The sequence below is a fragment of the Chlorocebus sabaeus genome, chromosome 11 (genome assembly GCF_047675955.1).
Source record: "Chlorocebus sabaeus isolate Y175 chromosome 11, mChlSab1.0.hap1, whole genome shotgun sequence".
Lineage (NCBI taxonomy): Eukaryota > Metazoa > Chordata > Mammalia > Primates > Cercopithecidae > Chlorocebus > Chlorocebus sabaeus.
This window is the reverse complement of record NC_132914.1, coordinates 97476456-97497893: the sequence shown is the minus strand read 5'-3', so window position 1 is coordinate 97497893 and position 21438 is coordinate 97476456. Positions and strand designations below refer to the sequence as shown.

Here is a 21438-nt window from a genome sequence, read left to right as displayed (position 1 = left end):
TGGGGAGGCTGAGGCAGGAGAATTGCTTGAACCTGGGAGGCAGAGGTTGCAGTGAGCCGAGATCGTGATGCTGCACACCAGCCTGAGTAACAGAGTGAGACTTTGCCTCAAAAATAAAATAAAATGTTGAGTGTAGTCAATCTACACATCTATCCTTTCCAGTCTTCAAAAAGGGCCAGCTTATTGGACTACATGTAAACTACCTCCCACCTAATCCCCAAGATGTACAACCACACATCTTGCTAATACATCCCTCAGGGGTGGTACAATTTCTTTTCCTGTTGTAGATATCACTAATGTTAAAAGAAAAACTTCAGCCAAATTAAAGGAGTTTAATTTAACAATGAACGATTCGTGAGTCCGGAAGCCCCCATAATCACAGCAGATTCAGAGAGATTCCAGCACAGCCACATGCTGGAAGAAGATTTCTGGACAATAAAAGGAAAGTGAGGTCCAGAAACAACTGGATTGGTTACAGCTCAGCGTTTGCCTTATTTGAATACAATCTGAACAATTGGCTACATTTGGCCAAAACTCAGTGATTGGCACAGGTGTGGGCTATGGTTGGTTTATACCTCTGCTTATTTTCGTAAGTTTATGATGTACAGAAAAACCTTTAGGCCAAAGTCAATTATGTAAGGAGGTAGCTTTAGGCTAAACTTAACACTGAGTGATTTTTTTTTTTTTTTTTTTTGAGACAGTCTAGCTCTGTCACCCAGGCTGGAGTGCAGTGGCTTGATCTTAGCTCACTGCAACCTTTGCCTCCCAGGTTCAAGTAATTCTCCTGCCTCAGCATCCTGAGCAGCTGGGATTACAGGCGCCCGCCACTACGCCCAGCTAATTTTTGTATTTTTTGTAGAGACAGGGTTTCACCATGTTGATCAGGCTGGTCTTGAACTCCTGACCTCAAGTGATCTGCCTGCCTCGGCCTCCCAAAGTGCTGGGATGACAGGAGTAGTCTTTTTTTTTTTTTTTTTTTGAGACGGAGTCTTGCTCTGTTGCCCTGGCTGGAGTGCAGTGGCCGGATCTCAGCTCACTGCAAGCTCCGCCTCCCTGGTTTACGCCATTCTCCTGCCTCAGCCTCCCGAGTAGCGGGGACTACAGGCGCCCGCCACCTCGCCCGGCTAGTTTTTTGTGTTTTTAGTAGAGACGGGGTTTCACTGTGTTAGCCAGGATGGTCTCGAGAGGCCGAGACGGGAGGAGTAGTCATTTTAATCCCTGAAAATGTTAGCTTTGTTTGGGGCTGGGTAGGGCAGAGCTGTAGAATTGTTTTCCCTATTTTAACAATTTCCTTCCTTACAGAAATTTTCACATGATATTTACATCTTTAGGTACAACCCAGTGAAGTGGGTAAGGCTGCTGATTAACCTATTTCACAGATGACTAAAATGAAGCTAAAAGTAAAGAAATTATTTTCCCCAGGATAACAGCTAGAAAATACCAGAGCCAGGAGTTGAATTATAGGCCTTCTAATTCCTAGGTCCTAGACTATTAGGAACCATTGTCAACCTTTACTTCCTTTAGGATAGCAATAACCAAGGGAAACATTAAATTGCCACATTCAGGTAAGGGAAAGGCTGAATATCTTAGCAAAAGAAAAAAAAAAAAAAAGAAAAAAACAAGAAAAACCGAAGGAAGAATATGAAGAAAGGTGAGTAGGTCAAGAGAGCAAAGCAAGCAGAGGAGTTAATGGCCAATACTTAAACCATTCTGAGGAGGCCGGTGCAGTGGCTCACGCCTGTAATCTCATCACTTTGAGAGGCGAGGCGGGTGGATCAGGAGGTCAGGAGTTCGAGACCTACTGGCCAATATGGTGAAACCTCGTCTCTAATAAAAATACAAAAATTTGCCGGCAGTGGTGGTGCGCACCTGTAATCCCAGCTACTCAGGAGGCTGAAGCAGGAGAATCGCTTGAACCCTGGAGGAGGAGGTTGCAATGAGCCGAGATCGCACCACTGGACTCCAGCCTGGGCGACAGAGCGAGACTCCTCTCAAAAAAAAAAAAGTCTGAGGAAATGAAAAAGGGAAGTAGGACGTAGAAAGATAAATCAGCCACGGATCAGCGATGGAGGCAGGAACAACATCAGCGGAGGGGAGGAAGGAGGGAGGAGGGAGTATTAAGGCCAAGAAGGTTGGTGGATTGGGAGTCAAGGGCCTTGTGTCGCGATGTCTAAAAGGGACCCTGGCGCCAGGGCCGCAAACCTCCCGCCCCCGCCCAGAGCCCGCCCAGAGCCGGCGTTGGCCCCGCCCGGCCTCGTGCCGGCCCCGCCTGGAGCCGCCCCGCCCCCGCCCTCCCCCGAGTCTCTTAGGTGATGCTGCAGCCAAGATGGCGCCCGCGGCGGCTGTGGCGGCCTGAGCGCGATGCTCCGGGTTCTCGGCGACGGCTGTGGCCTTGGCCGGGGCCTCGGGTCTCTCCCGGTCGTGAGCGATCAGCGCCTCTCCTGTGGCCGGGCTAGCCGGGACAGAGAGGAGACGGCCACGAAGAGAGGAGGCAGTGAGCAACAGGACGAGAGCGCGTCGACTCCAGCCTCGGCACCATGGCCGGGATCATCAAGAAACAAATCCTTAAGCACCTCTCCAGGTCAGTGAGCGCCTTGGACGTCGGCGCCAGTCGGCCTCCGCCCCAGCCGGCACTGGAGTCAGCCTGCGGCTTCGGGGGCGGCGGCGCATGGCGGCTGTGCGGGAGGCGACCTTCGGACTTCCCCGCTCTGGCCGGGGCAGAGGTCGCGGCCCCGGATCTCGTCGCCCCCGGCGCCGGGGGCTGGCCTCACGAGTCGGTCCCTGACGCGTCCTGCCCCAGTGCGGGCGCGCGGTGGAGCGCGGAGCGTGGCTGGCTGGGATCGCTCCCGGCGCGGCGTCTGGGGGCGTCCCGGGTCCGCTCTGTGTGGTACTGCGCGGAGGCTGGTGGTGGCCTGGTGTCACCCAGGTTCCTGGTTAATGTACAGGGCTGCAACTCGAGCTCGGTGCTCGTTCCCCTTGGAGCAGAGCGGTTCCGTTAACCGAGGGCTTCTGGCGCAATGTGGACTCTTAGTGGAGGCTGTGTTCTCAGTAAAACGTTAACCTTGTGATTGTTCTGAATTCCTCCCACCTTGGCGTTCCCGCTCTGAGGCATCAGAGGGTGTGCCTGTTTGCACAGTTAGGATTTGTTTTAGGTAAATAAGCAGAGTTCGCAGCTTTGGCGAGTTCTTTCTGGAGTCATAAGACCCACATCATTCTTACTGAACTTTTTTTTTTTTTTTGGTTTTTGCTCTTTTTCCTCTGCAACTCTAAAATTCAGGGAGTTAACATCTGTGGTGATTAAACCCAAGACATGTCATTCTCTCCATTTCATAACGCGGTTTTAGTCAGAAACATGACTCAGTAAAGCTGGCAATTTGTTACTGCTCTTGGCTTCTCCATGTTTGTCTCAAGACAGGCTAAATGTAGGATCTTGTTCCGAGTTGTTACCAGCGAACTCAAAGCGCTTGGTTAGGATCCCTTTCTGTTCTATTTGTAAGTTAATTTTAACTAATTTTGGGAAGACACTTGGTATGATGATAGACTCGCATAGTGAACATAATTCTTGATTCCCCAGATTGTCTTATACCACAGGTTATATATTGGGAACAGAATTACTACTTATGTGATTCAGCAAATATTTTCCTCACTTATAATATTGAATAAGATATAGCACTTTTTTAAAAAGGTAGCAAAGTATAGCAGCGTGTGTGTGTGTGTGTGTGTGTGTGTGTGTGTGTATGTGTATATATATAGTATTTTTTAATAGTAGAGACGGGGGTTTCACCGTGTTGGCCAGGCTGGTCTCAAACGCCCAAGCTCAGGTGATCCGCCCTCCCTGCCTCCCAAAGTGCTGGGATTACAGGTGTGAGCCACCACGCCCTGCGTGAATGTATATTTCTTAATGTTACCACTCATTGGAAAGTTTCTTTTAAAATTATATATATGGTCCAATTCTGAACTATCTTATTTTGGAAGGTTTTATCTGTTTTTAATTTATGTCCTCCAGCCTTTCTCATACCCAGCTCCACAAGAAAATTCAGATCTGCAGAAAATGATTTGAATGCCTATTTTCTCACTCGTCCAAGGATGTTGCTGCATAGCTAGTACCACTCTAGATGCTTAGAAGAACAGTAAATTAAATCAACAAATAGTGCATTAGAGTTTAATTCTTTTATAGAACTCCATTTGAGAGAGGCTCTTAAAAATTAACAGCATGTATACCAAAGTATAATAACAAAATTAAGAACAAAGATGTAATGGCTTACTGCATAAGATAGAAAACACCCATATATTGAAAATTGAGTCCTTAGGACTAATTTTTATTTTATTATTTATTTACATCTTTTTTGAGATGGAGTTTGGTTCTTGTTGCCCAGACTGGAGTGCAATGGTGCAATCTTGGCTCACTGCAGTCTCCGCCTCCTGGGTTCAATCAATTCTCCTGCCTTAGCTTCCTGAGCAGCTGGGATTACAGGCACGCGCCACCACGCCTGGCTAATTTTTTAATTTTAGTAGGGACAGGGTTTCTCCATGGTGGTCAGGCTGGTCTCGAACTCCCACTCTCAGGTGATTCACCTGCATTGGCCTCCCAAAATGCTGGGATTACAGGCCTGAGCCACCGTGCCCGGCCCTTAGGGTTAGTTTCTAAATCTTTATGATTTCTAATAGCTGTGTGATAAGTAATGTGATGAGGATTTTTTTGTTTTTTCAGAGATGAATTTTTGGGACGCTTGAATTTTCAGTTATTTCATATTTCAAAACATCCTTAACTCAGGTGACTAAAGAGTATCAAATTCTTATTTTTGGTTAATAAGTTAATCTTAATGCTAATTGCTGTCATCTCCTAAGAGAAATAGTTATTCAGAAATCTAAAGGCAGCTCATAATTGACAAAAGAAGGCAAGTGTTGTGATAAATTACAGTTACTCAGGTAGGAATGAACTTTTGAAATTGCCTGGTTCAAGTTTAATTTTGTGGAGTATCCAGTAATGAAGATGTCACTACATTGACCTAGTGGTCTGGGATCCAGTAGAATACAGTTTACCAGGAAATAAACATACTACTTTCTAATACTAGACATCACAGGAGGCCTGTGTATGCAACCCATTGCACCTTCTCAAAGGAGACCTTTCCTGACCAGAGTTTAAAATTGTGAGCCCCCATACTGCCAGTCCTCTTGCTTGTGTTATTTTTCTCCATAGCACTCATGCTTGTCTGTCATACACATTTATTTCTTTATGTATTTATTTGTCTTTCTCCACTTGAATGTAAACTCTATGAGAGCAGGCATTTTTTTCTTGAGGCTGGCATGAAGTGGATACTCAACAACTATTTGTTGCTTGAATGTGGATACATAACATGAATGAGCTTACTTTCTCTTACATTGCTCTTTTTTTACTGAGGCAAGACTACTGCCAACTTTCTTACAGATTTGGTAATGACCAGTTTCCCTGTGGCTTTAGAAGGCAGTGAGTAACTGAATCATTAAATAAATGTGGTGCCTTTGGAGTCCTGGAAAATGACCTAGTTGTTATAGGGGTTTATGTGAGGGGTCTTCCAGTAAAGAAATGACCTAGTTATAGTATGGGGGGAGGGGTTCTGCCAGTAAGGAGGAAGACTATGAACCAACATGAGAAAGAGCACTCACTTTTAGCCTTGAGGTTGAAATCCAGTGCAGTTGCAAGATTAAAACCATCTTTGCCTGTATGAAGGGACTTGAGAAGCTGGTATATTGGGAAAGTATGAAAGAGGAATTGTTCTTAAGAGATTAACAAATGCTTTAAGTCAATGCTGAACTATTTGAGAACTGTACATCTATATACTTGTTCCTTGCCTAATACTTTGTATTCCAAGCATCTCTTGAGTTGTTAATAAAAAGTTTATCTACTTGAAGGATCTGAAATGAGGACAAGGAGTGTGATGAGGGGGCAGGGGGAGGTTAGAGTAGTGACATTTTTCCAACGTGAAACAGGAAAAGCTTTTGAAGGAGAAACTGCTCCGATTTTTCAAACTGTAATAGGACTGAATATATTTTGGGAAGATTTTCTAGGAGAGTAGTTTTTCACACGGGAATGGAAACTTCTAAAGAAAAGTCGTAGCAAATGTGAGAAAGGAAATAAAAGCAGAAGCTACCTTTCAGCTCCTTAGTGTGTGTATGTATGTATGTGTATACACAGGTACACATGTGTGAACAGGCGCTTGCAAATTGGCAAAGTGGACATATATTTAATTAAGCCAGAACCTGAAAAGGGGTAGGGAAGTTTTGGGTACAGACGCTGTCCTCTCCTTCACTCCCTTAGGCTGAGGGCATACTCTGCTCTCCACAAGAGTTGGGAGAGAGTTGACTGGGCAGACATACACCTCACCTGGGTGGAGTCATTATATAGTTTAAAGCAGCAGTTGTCCACCAGGGTCAATTTGCCTCCTAGGGGACATTTAGCAGTGTCTCGAGATGTTTTTAATTGTCAAGACTTGGAGGGGAGGATAGTACTACTGCCATCTAGTGAATAGAGTCCAGGGATGCTGCTAGACATTCTACATTGCACAGCATATTCCCCTACAACAAAGAATTATTTGCCCAAATGTCAGTAGTTCCGAGATTGAGAAACCAGTTTAAAGTGTACAGGTGTGTGTCATATGATTGAGCTAGGGTTCTGTGCTGGTAAAGTTGTTTTGCCTGCAAACATCAGAAACCCAATCTATTTAAGTAAAAAGGGAAATGTAACAGAAAGCACAAGAAAATCTGAACAACCAAATTAAGGAAAGAACAGGAACCGGCCAGCTCCTGGAATCTCTTTGGAAGAGTTCTTGGACCTTCCTCTTAAAGTAGCAGTAGGGTTTTTTTTTTTTTTTTTTTTTTGAGACGGAGTCTTGCTCTGTCGCCCAGGCTGGAGTGCGGTGGCAGGATCTCAGCTCACTGCAAGGTCCGCCTCCCGGGTTTACGCCATTCTCCTGCCTCAGCCTCCCGAGTAGCTGGGACTACAGGCGCCCGCCACCTCGCCCGGCTAGTTTTTTTTTTTTTTTTTTGTATTTTTTAGTAGAGACGGGGTTTCACCGTGTTAGCCAGGATGGTCTCGATCTCCTGACCTCGTGATCCGCCCGTCTCGGCCTCCCAAAGTGCTGGGATTACAGGCTTGAGCCACCGCGCCCGGCCATCAGTAGGGTTTTTAAATCTTGGCACCATTGACATTTTGAACTAGATAGTTCTTTGTTGTGAAGGTTGTTCTGTGCTGTGTAGGATGTTTAATGTCTCCAGACATTGCCAAATGTCCCATGGGAGGCAAAATTACTCCTGGTTGGGAGCTACAGCTTTAGAGTGCTGGCCTATCTTCCATAATTCCCAGTCTCTGATCTCTCCTGTCAGGTTTCAGAATCCCGAGAGAGAGCCTTTGTAACCCAATTTTGTCTATCCATGGTTCAATTAGCAATGGCAAAGGGTTGTACAGCAAAAATATGGTAATGGAGAGAGCTATTTTGAGTTAGGCTTGTTGCTCCATTTGTCATCTGTAATAGGCACTGCACTAAATTAGATTTCCAAGGGCCTCATTTGCTACGTTAAGGAAATTGAACTTCATCCTGGGGGTGAGGAGTGACTACTAATAAAGGTAAGAGGGATATGCTCATAAAAGCAGTTTCATTTTTGAAGTCTAGGGTTTAGGAGCAATATCTGGGGTGGAAATATGGAGTCTACAAATGGACTTTGAGTAACTTAAGTAGAAAATGGGGCCAGGTGTGGTGGCTCATGCCTTGTAATCCAAGCACTTTGGGAGGCCAAGTCAGGCGTATCACTTGAGCCCAGCAGTTTGAGATCAGTCTGGGAAACATGATGAAACTCTGTCTCTACCCAAAATACAAAAATTAGCCAGTCTCATAACCCGGTCTCAAAAAAAAAAAAAAAAAAAGAAAAAGAAAAAAGAAAAAAATTCATTATGGACAGTCGGAAGGGTTAAACACGTACAGGATTTTGTGTCTGAATGGCAAAGTGATGAGAAGGATTAGAGTGCCTCACTTTATGTTGATGGGATAGGCTACTAGATTGAGGCTATATAAAGAAGGGGAGGACAGGGCAGCAGCTGATAGCCTGGAGAGAAAAGGAAAGAACCATCAAAGGACTGGGAATGCTATCTAGGTGGAAGAGTAATGGAGTAAAAGAATGAGATAATTGGAAGGATTGGAGATTTTGTCTGAAACTGCCACATTGAAGTTTAAGATTTTAGAAGTGAAGTAGATCTGGTTTAGGAAAAGCTATCAGAGGCTGGGCGCCATGGCTTACACCTATAATCCCACCACTTTGGGAGGCCGAGGCTGACGGATCACCTGAGGTCGGGAGTTCAAGACTAGTCTGACCAACACGGTGAAACCCTGTCTCTACTAAAAATACAAAATTAGCCGGGCGTGGTGGCACATGCCTGTAATCCCAGCTATTCGGGAGGCTGAGGCAGGAGAATTGCTTGAACCTGGGAGGCAGAGGTTGTGGTGAGCCAAGATCATTCCACTGCACTCCAGTCTGGGCAACAAGAGCGAAACTCCATCTCAAAAAAAAAAGAAAAGAAAAGAAAAGAAAAGCCATCTGATACGGCCATAGAAGTGAGTTGCTGAAGAAAAGTTAAGGTGCATATAATTGGAGATCAATACTACTAGGTCTAAAATCTTTCCAGTACTGACCGTTCCTAAAAGGAAATGCAGTGTAGCTTATTTAGTCTGCCAGACATTTTTTTTTTCAAATGCTAACTTCACATCATTATTGATAGGCTATTTGTATCATACACTTTTATGGTAAAGCTCAGTAAATAATTTTTGAGAATTTATGTATTTCAAGTTTTTGAGCACATATATGTGTGCTCAACATATATATGTGTGCACATATATATATTTATGCCCACACAGTGGGCATTAGAGATACAAAGATGAGTAAGACATGGCTTCAGTTTGTGGGAAGCTTCAGTGATTCCTATTCTAATATAAGAAGCATGAGTAGGATCACTAACTGTAACCTGTTTCTAAATTGGACTACTTGTCTGGCATTGCGGGTGATGTGAAAAAGGAAGAAAAAAATAAAAAATAAACTGTTGCTGTATGAAATTTGTGAGATTTTGCAACTGGGTAAAAAAAACTGATTTAAATATTGTTTTTTGGATTATCAATTTACTTGGGTAGGTTTGAAGTGTTGTTTTTGTTTGTTTGTTTTGTTATTTTGAGACAGAGTCTTGCTATTCCCCAGGCTGGAGTGCAATGGAGCAATCTCAGCTCACTGCAACCTCCACTTCCTAGATTCAAGCAATACTCCTGCCTCAGCCTCCAGAGTAACTGGGATTACAGGCAGGCACGACCACACCCAGCTAATTTTTGTATTTTTAATAGAGATGGGGTTTCACCATGTTGGCCAGGCTGGCCTCAAACTCCTGACCTTGTGATCCACCCACCTTGGCCTCCCAAAGTGCTGGGATTACAGGCATGAGTCACCGTGCCCAGCTGCCAGTATTCATTTTTAAGTAATCTCTAATAATGTGGATTTTGACACTGTATATACTAGTTGCTTATTTAAAATAATTTAAAGAGTGCCTGCCTTGTACCCGCTATTGTACCATACTGCTGGGGATGTAGCAGTTCACACACTAGGCAAAGATTCCTGCCGTCGTGGAGTTTGCATTTTAATCAGAAACAGATAGTAAGTACATAAGTAGGTGAAATACATAGTACAGTATATCAGTGTGTTAATGAGAAGTACAATAAATTGGGCATGGAGTTTGCAATTTTAAATCCGGTGATTGGGAAGACTTAATTGACAAACTAATATTTGAGGCCGGGTGTGGTGGCTCACACCTGTAATCCCAGCACTTTAGGAGGCTGAGGTGGGCAGATCACTTCAGGCTAGGAGTTTGAGACCAGCCTGGCCAACATGGCAAAATCCTGTCTCTACTAAAAACACCGAAATTAGCCGAGCGTGATGGTGAGCACATGTAGTCTCAGCTACTAGAGAGGCTGAGATGGGAGGATTGCTTGAGCCCAGGAGGCAGAGGTTGCAGTGAGCTGTGATAGCACCACTACACTCCAGCCTGCAGAGTGAGACCCTGTCTTAAAAAAAAAAAAAAAAAAAAAAAAAGCAATATTTGAAAAGAGACCTGAGAGAGATGGTGGGAACAAATGCAAAGGGTCCAGAGCTGGGAACTTGTTTGATATTTTAAAAACATATGGAGGCCACCAATATAGGTGGAGAGAGTAAAGTGAGAAGAGGAAGATGCGATCAAAGAGAAAACACAAGCCAAATCATGTGGGACCTCGTAGTGACTTTGACTTTTACTCTGAGATTGGAAGCCACTGGAATGCCTTGAGCCAAGGATCTCTCTGGCAGCCGTGTGGGAATTAAATAATAGGAGCACAAGGGCAGAAGCAGGAACTCAGTTAAGAGACGTTAACTATTCAGGTGAGAGAGAAATTGGATTGAATGAAGGCAGATGCAGTGGAGTTGTTGAGATAGTCAGGTTCTAGATGTATTTTGAAGGTAGAGGCAGGATTGACCAACAGATAAGATGTGGATTGATAGAGAAGAAAGCAGTAATGGGTGACCATCCAGAGTTTTTGACATAAGCAACATAAGCAACGGAAAAGGTGGAATTGCTATTAACTAAATTGGAAAATTGGAGAAGACTGCAGGAGGAGCAGGTTTTGTGGGCGAAGATCAGGGGTTTGTTTTGGATATGTTAATTTGGATGAAAGTTAGTTTTTTTTTTCTTTTGTTGGTTTTTTTTTTTGAGACAGAGTCTTATTCTGTCACCCAGGCTGGAGTGCAGTGGCGCAATCTCAGCTCACTGCAAACCCTGCCTCCCTGGTTCAAGTGATTCTCCTGCCTCAGCCTCCCGAGTGGCTGGGATTACAGGCACCTGCCACCATGTTTGGCTAATTTTTTGTTTTGTTTTGTATTTTTAGTAGAGATGGGGTTTTACCATGTTGGCCAGGCTAGTCTCAAACTCCTGACCTCAAGTGATCCACCTGCCTCAGCTTCCCAAAGTGCTGGGATTACAGACCTGAGCCACTGCGCCTGCCCGAATGTTAGATATTTAATTGGAGATGTCTTCCTTTTTATTTGTGATCTAATTTAGACTACATATGTTTTAGTCTGACAACAATGGAAGTATGTTTGTGGCTATCCTTTGGCTTACGCAATAAATAATTACTGGGAAGTGAATTGTGTGTTGAATTTTCAGGGGTGGATTTTTTGGTATTGGGGTTTTTTTTTTTTTTCCTTTTAAGTGCATGTACTACAGTAGTCCTCCTCCATGGGCAACACATTTCAAGACCCCCAGTGGATGCCTGAAACTGCAAATAGTACTGAACTATATGTATATTGTGTTGTTTTCTTTATGTACATCCCTCTGGTAAAGTTTAACTTATAAATTAGTCACGGTAAGAGATTAACAAAAACTAATATGAAATGGAACAATTATAACAATGTCTGTATATTATAATAAAAGTTATGTGAATGTGATCTCTCTTCCTCAAACTATCGTACTGTACCACAGGTAACTGAGACCATGGAAAGGGAAATGTTAGGTAAGGGAGGACTGCTGTATACAGCAGGTGTCTTTCTCTTTCATATTAATTTCTAACTAAAACTGGATACTGATTCTTGTTGGGTGCTTGGTCTAGGAGATGTTGCAATATTAGCATACAAGAATCCTGGAATCAGAAGGTATTTGTTCCTATCTCAGAGAAGGAAATTATTAAAACATTGACATTTGTGACTTGTCCAAGGTCTCACAGATAGTGTTGAATGGTAAAGTCACTGATTCAGTACCCTTTTCATTTGATTTTTCTATGCTACCTATTAGGGTGTTTCCTACTCACCCCCACCCCACCTTAACTACTTTATTGCTTTTGTTTTTACCCAGCTCTCCACACCACTCTTGTTTTACCATCCTGCTGCAGTATCCCTTAGGAGATTCTTTTATGACTTGAGAATCATTTGACTCTGCAGTCCTTTGAAGTTAGAGGAACATAACATTTTGGCTCAGCATTTCTTGAAAGTTGGGGGATGTCTCAGGCCATTCTGTGTTGCTATGAAAGATTACCTGAGGCTGGGTAATTTATTTTAAAAGAGAGGTTTTATTTATTTTTTTGAGACAGAGTCTCGCTCTGTCGCCTGGGCTGGAGTGCAGTGGCATGATCTCGGCTCACTGCAAGCTCCGCCTCCTGGGTTCATGCCATTCTCCTGCCTCAGCCTCCCGAGTAGCTGGGACTACATGCACCCACTACCACACCTGGCTAAATTTTTGTATTTTTAGTAGAGACAGGGTTTCACCTTGTTAGCCAGGATGGTCTCAATCTCCTGACCTCGTGATCCGCCAGCCTCAGCCTCCCAAAGTGCTGGGATTACAGGCGTGAGCCACTGCGCCCGACCTGTTTGTTTATTTTTGGGACAGTCTTTGTTGCTAAGGCTGGAGAACAGTGGCATAGTCTCAGCTCACTGTAACCTCCACCTTTCAGGCTTAAGCAATTCTTATGCCTCAGCCTCCTGAGTAGCTGGGATTACAGTAATGTGCCGCCATGCCTGACTAATTTTTGTATTTTTAGTAGAGATGGGGTTTCACCATGTTGGCTCGGCTGGTCTCAAACTCTTGGCCTCAAGTGATCCACCCGCCTTGGCCTCCCAAAGTGCTGGGATTACAGGCGTGAGTCACTACGCCCGGCCAAAAAAGTTCATGTATAAAGACAAGAGGTTTATTTAGCTCATGGTTCTACTGGCTGAGAAGTTCAAGAGCATGGGGCTGGCTTCCAGATAGGGCTTTTATGCTGCATGACAACATAGTGGAGAAGGTAAGGGGAAGCAGACACTTGAACAGAGGAGAACCTGAGGGATGTCCTGGCTTTATAACAACCTACTCACGTGGGAACTACTTTATTTGCTGTGAGAGCTTACTACTGCAAGAACAATACCAAGCCATTTATGAAGAATCTGCCCCCATGACCCAAGCACTTCCCACTAGGCGCCACCTCCCAACACTGTCACATTGGGGATCAGATTTCAACATGAATTTTGGTGGGGACAAATAAACCATATTCAGACGCTTGCAGGGAAACATAATTTTTCTTTTTTTTGAATAATTTTTTTTGAATAATCTTCCTTTTTTGCAATATTACACTTTGCCTTAGTATTGCAGTTTAAACACTTTTTAAATAAGTCGATCTGTTATTGAATATGTGTTTTAAATTCTGCATATTGTATGCTTAGGATGAATAATTTTTTAAAATTAAATATTGGTATTTAACAGTGGGTATGGCTGGGCGCGGTGGTTCACGCCTGTAATCCCAGGACTTTGGGAGGCCAAGGCGGGCCGATCACCTGAGGTCAGGAGTTCGAGACCAGCCTGGCCAATATGGTGAAGCCCTGTCTCTACTTAAAAATACAAAAAATTAGCCAGGCATGGTGGCGCATGCCTGTAGTCCCAGCTACTCAAGAGACTGAGGAGGGAGAATCGCTTGAGCCCAGGAGGTGGAGGTTGCAGTGAGCCGAGATTGTGCCACTGGACTCCAGTCCAGGCAACAGAGTGAGACTCCACCTCAAAAAAAAAAAAAAAAACAAAGCTGTGGGTATTAGTGGCTGGAGTTTAGTTTGAATGTAAGTTACAAGTAAAAGGCTTTTGGTTTTTTTCATAAGTGAAAATCGAGTAGTTATATTAAAATCAAGTTATTCAAATAAAATTGAAGCCAGGATGATTCAGGATATAATTTGTTTGTTTTTTCCGACATTATATTCACTAGTAGTTTGATTGACAGTTGATTGACTTATTTTAAGATTATTCCCAGCCAAGATGAATGTTGTGTATAAACTTTGAATTTCCATATTAGTCATCAACTAGGTTGAATTTGAACTTTATGCATATTTACTCTTTTTCTTTCTTTTTTTTTTTTTTGAGACAGAGTCTCGCTCTGTTGCCCAGGCTGGAGTGCAGTGGCCAGATCTCAGCTCACTGCAAGCTCCGTCTCCCGGGTTTACTCCATTCTCTTGCCTCAGCCACCCGAGTAACTGGGACTACAGGCGCCCGCCACCTCGCCCGGCTAGTTTTTTTGTATTTTTTAGTAGAGATGGTGTTTCACCGTGTTAGCCAGGATGGTCTCGATCTCCTGACCTCGTGATCCACCCGTCTCGGCCTCCCAAAGTGCTGGGATTACAGGCTTGAGCCACCGTGCCCGGCCGTATTTACTCTTTTTCTACCCAGAAATACTACTAAGAAAGAGGTCTGGCTTCTTTTTACCACTGCCAGTATAGCATCAAATGTTGTTTTCCTTTACTGTTGTCTATTTGGAAATCTTTAAAAAAAATTTTTAATAAATTTAAAAAATACATTTTTTAAAAGTTTATTTATTTATTTATGTATTTTTTGAGACAGGGTCTTGCTCTGTCACCCAGACTGGAGTGCAGTGGCGTGATTATAGCTCACTGTAGCCTCGACTTCCCAGGCTCTAGCAATCCTCCCACTTCAGCCTCTTGAGTAGTGGGGACCACAGGTGGGCAGCACTGTGCCTGGTGAATTATTGTACTTTTGATAGAGATGTAATTTTACCATGTTGCCTAGGCTAGTCTCAAACTCTTGAGCTCAAACAATCCACCCACTTTGGCCTCCCAAAGTGCTGGGATTACAGGCAGGAGCCACTATTTGTAAATCTTTTGTGTGTACTTTTGTTGTTAGGGATGAGTATTTGGGAATAAACTTCACGATACCAGAAAATTCAGTGATTTTAAGGTTTGGCAAAAACTATATATATATGTATGTATGTATTTTTTTAAGATGGAGTTTCTTTCTTGTCGCCCAGGCTGGAGTGCAATGGCACGATCTCAGCTCACTGCAGCCTCCACCTCCTGGGTTCAAGTGATTCTCCTGCCTCAGCCTCCCAGGTAGCTGGGATTACAGGTGCCTGCCACCGTGCCCGGCTGATTTTTGTTTGTTTTTAGTAGAGACGGTTTTACCATGTTGGCTAGGCTGGTCTTGAACTCCTGACCTCAAGTGATCCGCCTGCCTTGGCCTCCCAAAGTGCTGGGATTGCAGGCGTGAGCCACTGCGCCCAGCCCAACTTATTACTTTTGCTGTGCTGCAACTTTATATATAACTGAAATGCACTATAAAGAGGGGCATCCATAAAATGTAAGATTTATCTTATTTTTTGATTATTCCTGTTGGTAGATTATTCATTTCTACCAGTACTTAAGGAAGGTTCTGTAAAATATACAAATAAAATTAAAATACAGGAATGTCTTCTGGAAACAGTCTTGTAGATGGCTGAATAAATAGAATTCAGAATAGATAATGAGTCTTATGAGAGTCACAAGCAAAACGCTATGCAACCTTAACAGAAAGAGACACAGTGAAACAGAGGTGGTCTGAATGTCAGGAAAGCTTGTAAAGAAGTGAAATAAGGCCAGGTGTGGTGGTTCACACCTGTAATCCTAGCACTTTGGGAGGCCGAGGCGGGTGCATCACTTGAGGTCAGGAGTTCAAGACCAGCCTGGCCAACATGGTGAAACCCCGTCTCTGCTAAAAACACAAAACAATTAGCTGGGTGTGGTGGCGCATGCCTGTAATCCCAGATACTCAGGAGGCTGAGGCCGGAGAGTCACTTGAACAGTGGAGGCCTCAGTGAACTGAGATCATGCCACACTGCACTCCAGCCTGCGCAACAGAGTTAGACTCTGTCTCAAGAAAAACAAAAAAAAAAAAAGAAAAAGAAAAAGGGCATAAATGACAGCTTGAGAGTCATAAAATAGTTATTAAATCTGTTTTCCTGAAGTAGGGCATGTATACAAAGGAAATATTTAAGGCAAATATCCAGAGAAGTTAAGGGTCATTTTTTAGGTCCTCCAAATTTGGCTGCAATTTTATTTTCCAATATTACAATTTTCTCCTTTTTTTCTACCCATCTTTTGTTGTCTTATTCCTGCAACCAAATTGTCTGCATCTCTTCATAATAGGCCTTCATCCCTCAGCTTTATTTTAGTACTACGTTCTCCATGGGCAGCTTTAATGAGGCTAATCATTGGCCTCCTCCATTTTAAAACTCCTTTAGGTCTTAAAGCATATCCTGTTTGTTTTATTAAAACAAATGCTTTGTTTTTTGTTAATTGTGTGGATAGTCATCTCTTGAAGGGCAGAATCGCCCTGATAACGTTTTAGAAGCCAGGGACTTTGCTTGTCTTGTTCACCATTGTATCTTTAGCATCTGCCACAGGACTGCAGTACATAGTGGTTGTTCCAAAACATTTTTAACCGACCGGAGAAAGAAATTTGTACTACTTTGGCCTCCATAGAATACATAGAACATAAACTGGTTGCCCTGAACACATTTTTGGCAGGTTTAACTAGTTGACTGTTATCCAGAAAATTTAGATTAAAAGCTTTTTTCCCCCCACGAATACTATAATTTTCCAATTTATTTTTGAGTATATAGATATGGCCTATTGCTGGATATCTCTCTGGTTTGTGGATTGTTTTTTATGGGTAGCTTTATGCCTCAGTATTCTCAGTGAAATGAGAATTACAATTAAAAGTGGGGCTTTTGGTACTTAAACCAATTTGATAATCTATGTGTAGATTGCTTGCTTTGTAGATTGCTTGTCTTAATTCATTTCATATAATGTAAATTATATAGCCTTTGTATAACTTCTGCGACATAGTATCTCATTTTTGTTAATTGACAGTTTAATATAAAATTAAAAAGATAATATGAATGTAATTGGGGAGTAGTAATAACAGTGATAGAGAAAATGAAGAAAATCCTAAATGGTTAATTCATCTTAGAATTTAGGCAGTGTGCCTTTAGTTAATCCAGTGTGAAATGCAACTGTATTTTTTTTCCAAAGTGCACCACAGCTAAATTTTTTTTTATCATCATTCCTTTCCTCTTCCTTCCCTTAAACTTGCTCCCTTCTGTGTCCCCTGTGTACCCATTCCCTGCAGCGTTCCCTGCTGGCTGTGGTGGAGATTGGTGTGCTGTGAATTGCATAATCACCCAAATGAGTACCAGAGGAGTCTAAGAAACCCTGGCAACTGACTGCTTGCTTTCACCAGGAATAGGGACCTTTTTCTGAATTTCCTGCCCTCAGGTAATACTTCTATTCCCCATCCTTTTTTTTTTTCCATTCTATAAATGCAAGCACTTAATATGCCCGGCATAAAGATACTTTGAGAATATTTTCTTACTGTTTTAGTCAGATATCTATTTCATTTTCTTTACTATGTAGCTAGAGGCTCATGTAATTCCTCTCTGAGTGTCTTCTTTCTTTTTTTTTGAGACAGAGTCTCACCCTGTAGTCAATGTCTTTTCTAACAGATAAGGTTTGGCAACATACTTAAAGTTATAACCATCTCTTCCTGATGTTGCAAGAGAGTTTTGTAACTTCCTGCCAGCTATTTGGAAATAGTAGTTAGCATTTGATCTACTTTTAAATGAATGGGTAAGGCTTCTTAGTCTAATGTAATTAGTGAGGTACAAGGTTCTTTTGATAAAGAGGCTGTTTTGAATAATTCTCTCATTCATCACTGAGGGATTTAAGAATTTATTTTGTGTATTTAATGTTATAATCTTTATCAAAGAGATTGAAATAAGTCTCACAAACAGCAGTGCACATGGGATTCTTTTTTTTTTTTTTTTTTGAAGCGATTGGAGTGGTGGGGGGATAAGGTGTTGCTCTGTTGCCCAGGCTAGGGTGCAGTAGTGCAGTCACTGTTCATTGTAACCTCAAACTCCGGGGCCCCAGTGATCCTCCTGCCTCAGCCACCAGAGTAACTGGGACTATCGGCACGCACCCCATGCCTGGCTGAGTTTTTAAGTTTTTATAGAAATGAAGTCTCACTATGTTGCCCAGGCTGGTCTCAGAACTCCTGGGCTCAAGCAGTCCTCCCACCTAGGCCTCCCAAAGTGCCGGGATTACAGGTATGCACCAGCATGCTCTGCCAGGATTCATTTTTGAAGAGTTTAAGGGTTTTACCCCATTCTCTTCTACCCTCTCCTCTCCTTTTAAAAATTTCATTATCAGGGATAGCAGTTACATTATAAAACCAAGTTCTTGGAAATGGTGCTGAATTTCTTTCAATTTAGGATTCAGTGAAAAACCTAGAAACTCATATCACTGAATACTTCTAATTCTTGGGAAATTTATCCACATAAATACTTTGAACTTCCGAAAGTCTTGTGATGAATTGTTAATTAAATGCCACAAGTAGAATTGTGCAACTTATTACACACTTACCTAAGAGTAATGGACAATTGATAAACTTGTTGGATGTATGCTAACTAGCAATTGTATAGGCCTAGTGACCTAAATATTGTTTTACATTCTTGTCTGCATTGATTCCATGCTTTCATGTTGGAATCTGGATCTCAAACAGAATTGCCAAGGGAAAGGTGCCAAGCTTTAACTTCAGGTAGAAACCTTTGAGATTCACTTTAATATATTAATAGTTAAAGTCTTTTACTGTTTAAAATGGCTTTCAAGGATGGTTCTGATTTTGTGTATACCTCTAGCAAATCCTCTGAGCCACTTGCTCATGAAGTATAATCACAACTGTAGCCCTTTGTTTTTTCTAGATTATACCTCCTTAAAACATATCTTTTTTTTTTTTTTAACCTGGTTTATGCTTAGCTTATTCAAGGTGAAGTGTATTCCAGGTTTTAACCACAGCTATCCATGTGTTGAATTATTCAAGTCATCTACCAAAATTAATTCCTTTTTCTTCTTTACCTTCCTATTTTAATCAGTCACGATTATATTGAAATAACTATTGAACTTATCCTCTTTATCCTGAACCTAGGACATAGCAAGTTGCTTGGAATAAAGTGGATGTCAGTAAGATTTGAATATCTTTCATCATCAGATTTTATTAATTATTTATTGCATCAGTTGTTGCAACTAAACACTAAGTATTTTCATGTCCTTTGGGTCTCATACTTCTGTATTCCATCCTTGGCGCTGTTAAAAGAAAGATGTTTCCAAAATGCTAATCTTAACATTTAATTTCTTGCTAAAAATCTTTTAATGGCTCCTGTTTAAGCTGCTTTTTTTTTTAATAAAAAATTTTGTTTATAACAGTAGAATTTTTGTGCCCAAAGAGATTTTAAAATAGAACTTTACTACGTAAAGTAGACAAAAGTAGAGCTCCTCTGGTTGAATCAGTAATTGGACGGTGGGTGGTGGTAGTTCCTCTGGCATATTCTTTTTTTTTCTTGTCTCACCTGGGTTGAACCATGAGCAGTCTTCTTAGGGGCACTGTGGGAACAACATTGATGTATAGATTAAAACTCATATTCCTTGGCGTGGAAAACAAGAGTCCTTCATGATCTGGCTTCAGTTGGCTTCTCAAGGAATATTGTTTCTTTCCAAACTACCTGATGCCTTATCTTATGTCTGTGCCTACTGTGTGTGACCCTATAATCTTGAACATGCTGCTGCTGCCTCTGCCTGAAATGTCCTTCTCTCTGCCTTATTCACTTGGCAAAAATTTACCGTTAAAAACATAGCTTGAGTGCTGCCTACTTTTATGAAGCCTTCCCAAAGTCTTCTTTACTATTTTCTTTATTTTAATAGATAGAGTGCCTTACTCCTTTGCCCTGGCTGTTCTCGAACTCCTGGGCTCAAGTGATCCTCCCACCTCAGCCTCCCAAAGTGTTGGGATTACAGGCATGAGCCACGGCACCTGGACACCTACTTTACTATTAACAGAATTGATCATCACCCTTTTCCTTGTGACTCCATTTTATCCTGTTGCAATTTTTATTGTATGACCTATCGCATAGTACCTAGCACATAGTAAGATCATAACATATTGCAATGATTTATTTATACGCTTGCTTCTAATAATAAAATGTGAAGTTCTTGAAAACAGTAACTATTTATTTGTTTTTTTTGTTTTTTTGTTTTTTTAACTATTTCTTATTTGTTTAAATTTCCCAAGAGCCTAATGAGTGACTGGCAAATAGTAGGCACTCAGTTTTTGCTATGAAGGATATGTGTCTAGTTGTGTCAGATCTTCTGGTATTTCAATAAAATCTAGATGCCCAGATTTTCTGCCCTGCCCCCCTCACTCTATTGCCACTCACTCTGTTGCCCATGCTGGAGTGCTATGATGTGATCACAACTCACTGCATCCTTGACCTCCCAGGTATAAGTGATCCTCCTGCCTTATCCTCCCAAGTAGTTGAGACCACAGGTACGCCACCATGCTCAGCTAATGTTTTATTTTTTCTGGAGATGGGGGTCTCCCTATGTTTCCCAGAGTGGTCTTGAACTCTTGCCCTCAGCTAATCCTGCCTTGGGCCTCCCAAAGTGTTGGGATTGTAGGCGTTAGCCACCGTACCCAGCCTGATGCCCAGATTTTCTTTTTTTTTTTTTGAGATGGAGTTTCACTCTGTCACCCATGCTGGAGTGCAGTGGTGCAATCTTGGCTCACTGCGGCCTCTGCTTCCCACGTTCTAGCGATTCTCCTTCCTCAGCCTCCCTAAGTAGCTGGGATTACAGGCGTGCACCACCATGTCTGGCTAATTTTTGTATTTTTAGTAGAGATAGGGTTTCACCATATTGGCCAGGCTTATCTCGAACTCCTGACCTCAGGTGATCCGCCCATCTTGGCCTCCCAAAGTGCTGGGATTACAGCAGTGAGCCACTGTGCCCGGCCTTAATGCCCAGATTTTAATGTAAGGTCTACCCATGTATATATATGGACCTTTATGTGTATATATATATGTGTGTGTGTGTGTGTGTGTATTTAGGCAGGGTCCCACTCTGTCACGCAGGTGGGAGTATAGTGGTGTGATCATAACTCAATTCAACTTTTAACTCCTGGGATCAAACAATCCTTCTGCCTCAGCCTTCCAAGTGGCTAGGACTACAGGTATGTGCCACCATGCCCAGCTAATTTTTATTATTATTATTTTTTGAGACAGAGTCTCACTCTGTTTCCCAGGCTGGAGTGCAGTGGAGTGATCTTGGCTCACTGCAACCTCTGCCTCCTGGGTTCAAGTGATTCTCCTGCCTCAGCCTCCTTGAGTAGCTGGGATTACAGGCACGTTCCACCACGCCCAGCTAATTTTTTTTTTTGTATTTTTAGTAGAGACGGGGTTTCACCATGTTGGTCAGGCTGGTCTCGAACTCCTGACCTCGTGATCCATCCTCAGCCTCCCAGAGTGCTGGGATTACAGGTGTGAGCCACCATGCCCAGCTAATTTTTTTTTTTTTTTTTTTAATATTTTGTAGAGACAGGATCTCTGTGTTGCCCAGGCTGGTCTCAAACTCCTGGTGTCAAGCAGTCCTCCTTGCCTCAGCCTCCCTCAGTGCTGGGATTACAGGCATGAGCCACTGTGCCCTGCCTAGGTCTACCCATTTTTAATGGTTTTTCTTTCTTTCTTTCTTTATTTGAGAGACAAGGTCTCTCTCTCCCCCCCAGACTGGAGT

At 42.5% G+C, this 21438-nt stretch overlaps 2 protein-coding genes across 2 annotated transcripts in view; both read left to right on the top strand.

Moving 5' to 3' along the window:
- The first annotated feature begins 2298 nt into the window (after positions 1-2298).
- BLTP3B (bridge-like lipid transfer protein family member 3B) overlaps positions 2299-21438 on the top strand; it is a 112127-nt gene continuing 92987 nt past the window's right edge. The window contains exon 1 of the mRNA XM_008004361.3: positions 2299-2581. Coding sequence (XP_008002552.1) covers positions 2538-2581 — 44 coding nt within the window. The 5' untranslated portion in view covers positions 2299-2537. The remainder of the gene's footprint in view (positions 2582-21438) is intronic.
- Positions 2669-21245, top strand: LOC140712709 (zinc finger protein ENSP00000375192-like). Its single transcript, XM_073020303.1, has 3 exons — positions 2669-2773; positions 10716-10910; positions 21040-21245. Exons 1-3 carry the CDS (start codon positions 2669-2671, stop codon positions 21148-21150), a joined length of 411 nt encoding a protein of 136 aa, XP_072876404.1. The 3' UTR covers positions 21151-21245.